We start from the raw sequence: 12,467 nt of genomic DNA on the forward strand, positions 1-12,467 counted from the left end.
TTGATATACATTAAAAATACATTTACTTACAGTAAATATGCCCCTGGGTGCATTTTATTTGGTTCTAGGACTGTTTTTTTAAGAAGTACATACCCAAAGTTGAGTACAAAAACCTTTAAAAGTGAATTTTGCATAATAGGTCNGGGAGCAGCAGCGGTCAGAATAACTCAGAAACTCAAACAAATAGGCTTTAACAAGGCTTTAATAAGCTAAACAATAGAGCTACATGAGAAAATGTGTTCATAATGAATGAAAATAAACAATTAAAATGTGTCTGTGCTGGTCTCAAACCCCGGTCTCCCACTCTGTGGTCCAAAACTCTACCCATTGCCCTATTGGAGGCCTGTTGCAAAATGAGCTGCGCATTRCACAACTATGATGGCTTTTTATACTGAGGAGGTGGAGCTTCACCAGGGGGTTGCTAGGTAAGGGGCTGAACGCAGGTTCCGGTGGGTTGTCGTACGGCTTGTGAAATCACAAATGATGGAAGTATAAAACTTGTCATTGATATACATTAAAAATACATTTACTTACAGTAAATATGCCCCTGGGTGCATTTTATTTGGTTCTAGGACTGTTTTTTTAAGAAGTACATACCCAAAGTTGAGTACAAAAACCTTTAAAAGTGAATTTTGCATAATAGGTCCCCTTTACGTAATATGTTAGGACTCTGTATTTACTCAGGWTGACTTTCAGCCAGGCATTTAGCTACTGAGGTGTTGGAGCGTCATAATGATGCCCTGTTTGTTTTTTTTTCTTTTGTTTTGATACACTCTTTTAATTGGCGACGCCTTGGGAGACGCCCTCAGGGTAGTGAGCAAACTTTGGGTTTGCTGCAAGTTTGTATTTAATTTTCTTTTTCTTTAGATAAATTTTGTAGAATTCCTTAAACTACATAAGCAGTGGCGGGGCTGACCACAATTATTTTCTGAACCCAGGGGAAGACACACGAGGAATGAATTGCACCAGCTTGGATGGAGGAGGTGAGTAGCGATTTTAGAGCAGCAACTGTGGTGTGTTGTTTTCACAATTTTGGCTCCCAGTCCRTCCGTAGCTTTATGCAAATTGTGTAAACTTCTGCAAACTTTGTAAGCAGTTTGCTTATTTTTTGAAGCCAGTGGAAGGCACATTAACAAGAAATTGTGCCAGCGTAGATAGAGGAGGTGGGTAGTGTGTTTTCATCTGCAGTAGCTCTGCTTGTGCGGTGTTCTCACAATCTCTGATCCCTATCTGTTCGTACCTTTTTTTAAAAAAATTGTACGCTTCCGTAAACTTTGTAAGCAGGGGGGTGGGGTGGGGGCGTCTTGCTTAAAGTGTCGACACCCTCGACCAAAATCCTACCTAAAAGCCTGCTTACAGAAAGTTAATCAGTTGTGTGCGTGCAGTGATTACTTTCAGCTAAAGTTGAACAGTGATTCATTAACACACACACACACAAGCAACAGTATAATCATATTTTTCAATCAGTGGCAGGTGATGAAAAGAGATGAATAAATTGAGTCTGTGTTAAGTGTTCTCGGCCAAGAAAGTGTTCCTGAAACACAGCAGAACAGGTGTACCGAGTCTCTAGAAATGAAAAAAAAAGTGCTGTTGAGCCCTTTGGCAGTGTTGTAGTCCTCATTCAGCAAAAAATATTAATAAATAAATTTTTAAAAAATGACAGGATCACTTTTTTCCTCAAACAGCCAACTTACAAGATCCGTCTCCAAAAAAGTCTAGGTGCGATTTTTACACTACAGATGATATCTAATGACAGAAGCCATTTCCCTTTATGCAAAAYCCTATTGTGTTTTATTCCCCTTCTCTTATGTTTAAAAAGCTTCTGTCAAGGATATGCACAATAACAGACAGTTGTTAAAACAGTCTTGCTCCTTTTGAACAGCTTTCATCTTTGTCCTTTTTTGCTCAAGAGGTAGAAACACTTGATTCAGACTCTACTCAATGCAACTACCTTGTCTGTCACCGTAGATACAGTTTTATGAGAATAAAAGTCACAAAGAGAAGTACTGCTGTAGGGCATGTTTCTCAAATAAAATCACACTTAACAGTGAGGTCAGCTTTGCAAACCTCTTAGCTTTCCTAAACCCACTTTATTCAACTTCTGCAAATGGAGACACTAATCCAGTCCAGAGCTATGAACTCCAGAGGCTCTATTTAAACCTTAGTTTGGAAAAATAAATATATGCTTGACTTGTCCATGTGGGAGTCTGAAGTCAAGGTTACATTCAAATGCACCAGTGAGCATTGTGTCCATCTGACTGAGAGAAAACGCTCTAATAAAATGTTCCCCCCTGACGACAAACACTAAGACAGACTTGACGATGCCCTTAAATTAAGGCTTGCAGTTGTTTTGACAGAAGTGTTTACTTTTTTTACTAACAGGGAAAAGACTCTGGAGAGCAAATCATTGCTGATTTGTGTGATGTGCAAATAAATGCATAAATCGAACTGATGCTCAATAAGCAGCATTTGCAAACTCCACACATGAAAAATATCCATGTTGGCATGAGGGCTCACGATTTTAGGCGCTTTTCTAAAGCTGCTGTTAGGCTAAAACGTCGATTTGCTTCTTTAATAAACAAAAAAAATGTCTCAGAATTATAAGGGGAAGAGCAATTTATAGTGTAAAGCAACAGAATGAAAACATGTCTGTGAATAAGTGGGGGAAAGGCGTTTATTTTACTCTTATAGAAACTCATCAGCAACTCCGCCTGTGTCATTTTTTACCTGGAGTGAAGATTCATTGAAAGAGTAGCTTCTTTTCACGCATCCTGAATTAGTTGTGYGCTTCTCTGTAGTGGCACAAGAGCTTTTCTTTTTCTTTTCTTTTCTTTCTTTCTTTTTTTACACAACCAAATCAGTTTATCAACACCATTACAGACAGCTTTTCAAAGAGCGTTACCTGTGCCTATGCTTTCTTCATTTRGAGCTGTAATGAGCCAGGCTACCTGTGAGCATTATCATTAACAAGTGAGAAAGGGGAAAAGGCACCAGATAGGAAGTTTTAAAGACTTGAGTGAGCTCAGCACTCTAGTTTAATTCTATCACTGTGTTCTCTTATTTTTAGATACACTGTATGTATGCCAGTCAGCAAATAGATACTTTTGCCAACTCCTGTATTTTAAAGCTCTCTGTGCAGGATGACAGATAATCTAATWTCTATAGGAAGAGTTTATACTCTGGGATATGATGTGGGTTCATTCTAAGGCTGAAGAAAACAAATAACTTTATTAAAGGCCTGACTTAAAGCATAATTAAAATGATTAAAACTGAAAGTGGTCTGCACCTTCAAATATTAGGCTATAGAGGCTCATTCAGATTACCCAAATATTTAAAAAATATAAAAAAATAAATAAATGAGTGGGAATGATACCTGCGTTTCTCAGCTTGCGGTTCCTGAACACCGAGATGATGACCAGCAGGTTCCCCAGCACATCCACCACCGTGGTGAAGATCAGGACACTGGCCAAGATAGCGATGACCCAGGCGGGGCGGGCGGTCGCCTCCGGGGCCAGGCTGCGCTCCAGCTGCCCCAGCCGTGGCTCTGTCCGGTTCTTTATCAGCGCTAGCGTGTCAGGCATCACTGGCGCCCCCCTCGGAGAGTCCCCAGCTCCTGCTCTCTTAGGTCCCGCAGGTACCGTCGGTACCGGCGTGTCCGGGACGAAACATGGAGCGCACCTCTCTCTCTCCCTCCACACGCCAAGTTCCACGAGAGCGCAGGGTTTTTTTGGGAAGTCGCGCTACTTAAAGGCGACAATTAGTTGCTGAGGCGGTCACGTGTGACGCACGGAGTTTAGTCTTGGCCGCTCGTCAGCGCATCTTCGCGGTGGTCCATTCATGTCCCCGCAAACACATGGAAACACCTCCCGTTGGCGCCACACCTCCTCTCCGGGCTTGTTTTAGAAGGTATTTCTCAAAGCAACACATTCGAAGTCTCCATCTTCTTCGAGTGGCTCAGTTGTCGAAAGGTTGGTCAAAAGAAGTCAGTTTTTTCTTCTAAAAATGTCACCCAGCTTTTTCAACCCCAGGTGTCCTTCTTGGGTTAATATGCTAAATGGAGAGATTTCTCGTGTCCGCTTTTACGCGCTGGTCTGGCTTGACGCACCTGGAGCTGCGCGCGCGGCGAAGCGAGAAGCACCCGGTGAGACGCACATCCTGATGTGGTGAAATCCACGGACAGAGAGGGGGAGAGAGAGCGAGACAAAGAAGGGAGGAAAGAGATTCAGGCTTCTCGCTGTCCCTCCTCTCCTCACCTCCACAGACAGCTCCTCTTCGTGCCCTTTTTTTTATTACGCGTGCGAACATTTATTTTTTTCCCCACCTTCAGTCTCGCGCTGCCTTTTCCCCTCAGCGTGACCTCCCGGAATCTGCCTCTGATCTCAGCACAATGCTCCGAAGTGCTCCGTAAGTGGGGCTCAGCGGTGGGTCCAATCAGCACGCTGTGACTCCTGTGAGGCATTTCTCACGGGTGAGCGGGAGGACATTTTGAAAGTAAAACAATTAAAACAGACATTTTGTCACTACATGCTTTATTATTTTTTTTCCACTCAAAAAAATAAAAGCATTTAATGATTTTTAGGTCACAACGTGTTTTATCATGAACAGAATGAAGCAGCGTCTGGGATGGTAAAGGAGCTGACCAGACTGTTTTATCATAAGCACACAAAAACAAAAATATATTTTGGCCATGCACTACAATCAATAAATAATATTCATAATTTGCATTTTCTTGAGTTTAAGTGCATTTTTTGTTTTAACCGCAGCTGTAAAGTTGACTGTCCAAAAAAGAAATAAATAAATTGTAAAACAGATACATTTTAAAGCCATTTTATTTCATTTAAACCACTATAATCTAATCAGATAAAAGTTTTCACTTAAACCACCAAACATTTAAATGTTTACATAAAATATGTATTTTATGAGCTTATATATGCGATATATATTTAGGGTAATCTGAGTTCAAGGGATAGCCCTTTTTGAAGTGATGTTCTGCCAAATAATTATTAGTGTTTTTCTAAATCAGTCAGAGCATGAAGAGGGAAGCTTTCAACCAGGCTAGGCTAATGGGGATCTKGTTGATTTGACCCAGTTTTTATAGATTTTTACGGCTTTAATAAAAAAAGAGGTTTTCTCAAAAACATCTGCTGTGAGAGAACGCTACGTTAAACCTCTACATCAGGGCTATTCAAGTAAATTGCTCAGTGGGCTACATCCAGCAATCATTGCCCTTGATTTAACTTACAAATTGAAATATATTTTTAGTTTTTAATGAACTTATTGGCCAGCAAACTGAGTTGTATCACCCTGCCAAAGATTGTGCTTTATGGCTTGTTTTTTTCATGTCATGCCTGGACTTCTGTGCGCGCTTTATGCAAACAAAATATTGCAATTTTCATGTCAAGTTTAAAGTCAAGTCATTGTGATCATGACCCTGTTTTCTGGAGCACTGCTCTTTGCCTGCCCCTGAATCTGCCTGGTTTTCTTTTTGACTTCATGGTTTGACCCTCACCTGATTTATGACCCTTGCATGCTGGACATCTGTGCCATCTGTGGACCTATCAGGACCTTTCGGTGTCACTCACCTCTTTTGACAAAACCTCTGTCGGTCAACTGATTTTTGCAAAACCTTGGATACTGCGTTCCTGCACCCAGTCATATTCCTGTTTTAAATAAAAACCTTACTACATGTGTTGACAGGAATTTTGGGTCCATAATTCCAATTTGTTACACTCTGAATGAAATGTTTGTCATTTCTAATTCTCTCTGGCTTTTTTTTGTCTAGTTTTAATTAGTTAAACTCGTCGATGGGCCGGAGTGAGCTCACCTGCCAGCTGAACACACACTTTGTTGCCTTGATCCCAATGTAATGTTTATGTTATGATGATGCTGAGGTTGCTGAATGTTGCACATGAGCATTTAGTCAGTCCTTCATGCATCCTTTATCTATGACTGCTTATTAAGGTATTAATTGACTCAACATATATTCAAAAGTGGCCAGGATATTGCTTTAACTTTAGCAGTCTTATGATAAGAAGCTATATTTGAAGAGTAAAGTAAAAATTTTGCCAAAAAATAAAATAAATAAATACAGTGCAGATGCACAGGTTATTTGGGATGTACCTGGTCTGCTCTGTCTTTCAGTTACAAAGGATTGGGGGTCGGGGTGGGGGGATTACGACAACCTTGAGCATTTCTTCATCGTGTCATTTCTGGACTCTGGCACAATTGTGCACAGTCACACGGCAAGCGGAGGTGGCAGTTTAATCCCACTCATYCTTAACCGGTGGCAGCAGTGCAGTCAAACGCTCCATGAGACCCGAGCAGGTTCAAGACTCATCAATACTGTCAGTGCCAGTGGTGACACAATGAGGCCAGCGCCAGTCCCTTGTTTCACTCTTTCCTGCTGGACCGCAGCAGACGCCCTCAAGCCCAGCAGCAGGAACAGATTAGAGGCGCCCAGCCTCAGCCTCAAAGCGGGGTGATGTGTGTTCAACAGGCTTTATGTGATGACCAGGAGACAGACAGCTCTGGCTGCGAGGTCATCCACACTGACATCACACACACGGACTTTTTTATACGGAAAAAAAAAAACACTCTGAGATTCATAACAATAYGACGAAGGAAAATCAATGGTGTTGATGGGATAAAACACGAGTCTGCTAATTAAAAACTGCAGTTCTCTGATAATATTCTGCTGACTGAGAACATGCTTCCCAGTTGTTCGGCTTGCAGTCTCCTGCTCTGAAGGAAATTTCTGTAAGCCAAAGCATTTAGCTCTAGTGGTGCGGCCTAACACGTTGGAGATGCATGAATGCTGTTCCRAGCACAGAAACAGGATATTGAGACCACCCTCTTCAATAACCAGGATGACAGCTGCTCCATATGGCCATGTTTTTTGTGTTGTTTATTAATATTGATAACACAGACTCTCTTTGCTAACTCGCGTCATTGTTCAACATAGAGTTTTGTTAAAATCACCAGATGGTGTCACCAAAACATACTGTCTGGGGAGGATGGTGTCAAGRAAACAAGAGAAAACTAGCCAGACTATAAAAATGTTCTTTTTTCTGTGTCCTGGAATAATGATACAAGAGGAACCTTATTTATGACATCGCTTTAGAGACAAGTTCATCCATCCATCCATCCATCCATCCATCCATCCATCCATCCATCCATCCATTATCTTATCTTGTTTCTTCCTTTCAGGGTCACAGGGGTCATCATTATGCAAGGAGCAGAGTACACCTGAGACAGGTCACAAGTATCCCTAGCCTGGCCCTTGCCTTCCTACGCAGCTCTGCTCAACTCTAGTTTCCCTTCACTGCTCTGTCTGGGATTTCTCCCATTGAGATGGATTTCGCTGGCAGATTTTTAGCCGGGCCAATCAGAGAACAGAACGTCAATTTTCTGCACAGTGTCTTCTTGTAGTTTATTTTACCTGGGCCAATCAGAAAACAGAAGGAGCTTTGAACAATGCCGACTTTCTGCTCAGTGTCTGCTAGTTAGTTTATCATACGGCCGTGGAGGAAGTGAATGAAGCCAGTCTGTGTTGATAAGGCTTCCAAATTAAATCAAATTTGTCTGACAAAGCAGCAGCTCTCATTTAAAGCCGTCTCGTTCGGCTCGGTACTTTTCTCCTATCAGTACGGTTGTTTACAGCACACGCAATTTCCGGTTAGCTTCTTAGCTTAGCCTCCGTCACAGCGACATACGTCGCAGCCAACTGAKCCAATCATTTTAAACTTCAGCAGAGGCCACGCCTCCTTTAAGAAATCGATTCTCTATGCATCAAGTCCAGACCCTTGTATGAAAGCAAAGTGAAGGACAGGTTCTGGTTTAAACCAGGCTAAAGTATCCCTAAACYTGAGTATTATTATTGAAACAGAGGTTTTAAAAGAAGGTAGCTTATGCAACTAGTAACATTTTATTTTCTAGCATTTCTATATTTTATCATGGGYCTCCTTGATACCACTGTTTTGTATTTCTAAAGCTGCGAGTTTGAGCCCAGTTTGCATCAAGAAGGGCATCTGATGTAAAACAATTGTCAAATCTTCATGTGAGTGGCGACCCCTAGAGCAGAGGTTCTCAAACTGTAGTCACAGGACCCCCAGGGGTCCGTGAGAGGTATCTCGGGGGTCCTTGAAAAATTTCACTAAATTGCTAATTTGATTTTTATTTTTAAAAATGCATGCAGAACAACTAACTAATAAAACAAACATAATAAACTTAATAAAATATATATTCCCATGGCATTTAGGGGTTGAAATGACAATAAATTATCTTTTAAAGCAGTATTAGGTTTATGAGGGTCCCTGGAATATTTTCACTCTTGTAAGGGGTCCCCAGACCTGAAAGGTTTAAGAACCCCTGCCCTAGAGAACAGCTAAAAGAAAAAACAAGTTTTGATAATTTTTTTATGTAAAAAAAAATATAAAAATGTAGTATTGCTTAAAGGAAAGCATGTTCCAAAGTATATGACAAAAACCTTGTGGTTTTTTAGGTGGTAGAGCTGATTTTTAACTACCACCAAATCAAATTAGAGCTCAAAGTCAGCAAAACTGACAGACACATGTCTATATAAGCAATTGTAATTGGCTGTGGTATTACGCTGTTCGATACCACAGATTTTCTTTCTGAYTCTGATACCAAGTGAAATTCAGGCTGGAATCAATACTGATCTGAAGCTGATTCTTACACATCCAGGTGGAAGTAAAAGTAATTCTTACCACTCGCATATCATATGATTTCAACAAAATTTCAAAAGTTTAGTTACATCCTACTATCCATCTGAAAAGACTAAATTATTAAAGTATCAATATTTATYGGGAGTAATGAAATTTGACAAACAATCCTCACATCTCAACTGTAGTTGAATCAAACTGACTACAAAAGATAATTAATGTAATACAACAGTTTATTCATGAGAGTTTTAYTAAAATCTGTCAATGGTTCATGAGATACTGTGTTAGACAAACACGTATGTACACACAGTCAGTCAATAACACTTTGCCTGCCTTTCGCCGTGTCAGGCAATAAAAACTTTTCTGTTAAAGATCCACAAAGAGAAACATCTATTAATGGTTTTGTGACGATTTTATCAAATTATTTAGAGCCTTGTCGATGTGCGTTTGTTGAACTTCACTTTAAGTTTGGTGTAAAGTATCCACAGGACAAAAACAATTTTCATGGAATTTGGTGGAAATGGGTACTATAAAGCAAAGGCCACATGTTAAACCATTATATTGATGATTGTTACTGCCCCAGTACAAAATTTGGAACAAAAACTTGGTGTGTTTCACAAGTTTATACAACTGTGACAAACGTTTAAGAAAATGGCACATTGTGTGTGACATTATTACACCTATTTGCCAAAACAATAAGTGTGACTCAGCAGTTGGTCTCTTGTCACACTTCTGATTGTTCGAGCATTTGAGTCATCTATTGGACTCTGAGGGCCACTATGAGATAGACAGTTTATGCTCTTTCAGTTCAACGAGGGCCTAATAAAAATCACAGCAACTTCAGCGCATCTTAATGCTTATTCTGCTGCTGAGCATAAAACCGCCCCTGATGATCAAAGCGCAGCATAAAGCAGACCTCATTCTTAAAATCAGATCTCAGCAATCTCGAGGGTGACAGTGTACCAATTTCTTAGAGCCAAAGGAGATAACATGCTGAGCACTGAGGCTCGGGATGCCGCCAGATTTGTAGCGTGTGCGCTGATCCATCATTCTGCCTCACCCCCCCCCCGTTTAAGACAGGCTTTGTTTACAGCATTGGAACAAACAGCGGACATTGAATGCTGTTAGGACAAGGCTGAGGTCAAATCAGCATATCAAAGCTTGGAGCTTTAGAAAACAAATTAATGATGCAGAGATTCTGCCTTTTTTTTTCTTTGCTAGGAGTTAGACAAAGTTCTTATGTAAATAACGCAGTAAAGTCATCCAAGAAGTGTCCAAAGGTTTGAGGCAATTACTGAGTTTTAATGTTGTGTAAATGTGACATAATCCAGTGGCATTTATGCGCTTTCGTCACGTAAGAAAAAAATCCAATAAAGGATATGAAGTGCATGGTTAACTTCCCTGTCTCCCACATAGCAATTCTGCAGGCATATGCCAACAGATTGCCTTAGTAATAATCTCTCCAAACAGCACGGGGCGGGGTGTGACAGGATTGGGCTGCTGCACAGCTTCCTCTTGATGTGGTTCAGGGCAGCAATCTGAAGGGAATTTCTATCTACATGCGTGGAGTCGTAAACTGTTCCCATTCCATTTTTTATTTTTATTTTTCTCTCATTTCGCTATGAAGGAATGTGTCCCATTTTGTGGGGAAGATCAAAGTATCAGGTAAATATTTTGTGACAAAAAGGCTGCAAAGTCTGACTGCGTTTGTACCTACACAGACATGTTGGAATTTATTATTGTAATTTTTATTTTTATTTTTTATGAATGCAGTATGTGTTGGCCTTGCACTCATGTGTTTCTGCCATCTGAGACAGATGTTGGGAGGATAGATTAGGTCTGGCTGATRTGCGTAATCCTGAAGTGACTGAGAGCAGCATGGATTTATAATCACCCCCCACAGTTATCCCCCCAAGAAGCGAGAACAGGGGGAATGGTAATCTCTTGTACTTTTCACATTCTCTACTCATCTCTAGCCTTTCTGACATAATATCTTTCAATCCCCTCCTCCTTTATGTAACATCTTTTCATCCATCTGTCCATGTCTCCCATTCTCCTGCTGTGTCCAGTCAGATTGTGAGGGGAAAATCACTGATAAAAAAAAATGAAAATTGGAGCAAAGCAAAAGAAAAAAAAAAGAATTTTATTCAAGTTAAAAGATTTGTGTGGTGTAATGGTCAGATAAAACCAAGCACACTTAAAGTGAATGGCAGGTCCTTGTGAGTTCCCTTTGCTGCACAGTGAGTAAACACAACGGTGACTTTGTCTTTGTTTTTCTTGCTTTTTGTTTGTTTGTTTGTTTGTTTGTTTGTTTTATTTTTTGCCCAGGCTCTCGTTTCCCACACTCATCCTCATATTTGCCTCGGGTTTGACCCCATGCCTGTTACCCCGACAGCCATAGCACGCTTGGAATACRATAAACAAGCAGCGCAGTCACCCAAACGAGAGAGACATCAGAAGTTACCGGGACATGTTRCATAACTGTTGTCAGGGCATTTTAATTGGCTCTAAATTTAACTGGATGAATTGCTTGTAGGTTTCGCCTTCGATCTGACCAGACTGGACATTTTTCTACCTGTGCGCCTCAAATACTGCTGGAGGAAGATTTAAAATGATACAGTTTTACCCGTGAGGGTTATGTCATGCAAAAATAAAGACAAGATGAGTAAAAGGAAGACAATAAATAAATAAATAAATAAAAAATAATCAAAGCAGATGAATTCCAAGATGCTGCCAGGTCTTTTTTTTTTTCTTTATCAGAGCCTTGCTGTTATTGCTGGGAGAAACTATCAGTCACATTATGCTAATCAGAGCATTGAAAGTATAAGTACCATTTTCTCTCCAACGTTCACAAATTCTCACGAGTGCTTCCTGGCACATGAAACCACAATTAACTTTAGCTTTTTGTTTTGTTATTTTGAGCTGCTTGTTGCAAGTTCTAGGTGAGGAAGGGAGCATGCCCCAAATCGAAAGCCTTTTGTGCTGGCAATCCTGAGGGCATACTAAGCTTGGTGCAGTGGATTCAGAAACATGAAAAGCTGTATTAACTATGGCACCTGCTATGTTGACAAAGGCATCCGCTGTGGCTTCAACGCCGACATCAATCCTCAAGCTAAATCCTCCTTCTGTATGAACGTGTTCAGGTAAAGACCAACGTTGCCACTTCCTGTCCTTTTTAAGGATATTGAAGGGTGGGTCACAAATAAGGACAAATGTATGGGGTGCCAAGTGTAAAATTAAATGTTAAAAAATACCCTTTTGTTATTTAGCTCACTTTCTGAGTGTTACCTTATTGTTCATTAATTTTACAAATCTTTACTAAATGTTAAATTTAAAAGTTGAAAACCTAAAATCCTAAATGTTGAAGTTTGCATTTATGGATTTCATGATGGGACACAACCATTGCTCCTGATGCTCGGGCTCTTGTCAGGACGTCATCATCCTGAGACAATGCTGCTGCCCTACAAGTAGGGCCTTTAAAWTTTAAATTCAAAATGTGTTCATTAGAAACAATATGGATGGCGCCTGTGGTCCAGCAGTTTGAAGTGCAGCTCAAACACTGACTGCACCTGCAAATTTAATGTCTTGTAGTGCAGTGTTACCAGCATAAGCAGGGTTAGCAGTGTTTGTTGTTGCTAATGTCTCAGGATAATGATATCCTAACAAGAGCCAAGCACCAACAGCAAAGGCTGCATTCCATTCCGAAATACTTAAAAAATGTAAACATTTAGCCACAACATTTTGAATTTAACTTTTATATTTAGATTTTCATATTTAGTTTTACGA

At 40.4% G+C, this 12,467-nt stretch overlaps 1 protein-coding gene across 1 annotated transcript in view; it reads right to left on the reverse strand.

Annotated features, from left to right (window-relative positions):
• mtnr1bb (melatonin receptor 1Bb) overlaps window positions 1–4,684 on the reverse strand; it is a 53,555-nt gene extending 48,871 nt beyond the window's left edge. The window contains exon 1 of the mRNA XM_014003233.1: window positions 3,374–4,684. Coding sequence (XP_013858687.1) covers window positions 3,374–3,581 — 208 coding nt within the window. The 5' untranslated portion in view covers window positions 3,582–4,684. The remainder of the gene's footprint in view (window positions 1–3,373) is intronic.
• Window positions 4,685–12,467: the final 7,783 nt, after the last annotated feature.

Source organism: Austrofundulus limnaeus, unplaced genomic scaffold, assembly GCF_001266775.1.
Source record: "Austrofundulus limnaeus strain Quisiro unplaced genomic scaffold, Austrofundulus_limnaeus-1.0 Scaffold17, whole genome shotgun sequence".
NCBI classification, from domain to species: Eukaryota; Metazoa; Chordata; class Actinopteri; order Cyprinodontiformes; family Rivulidae; genus Austrofundulus; species Austrofundulus limnaeus.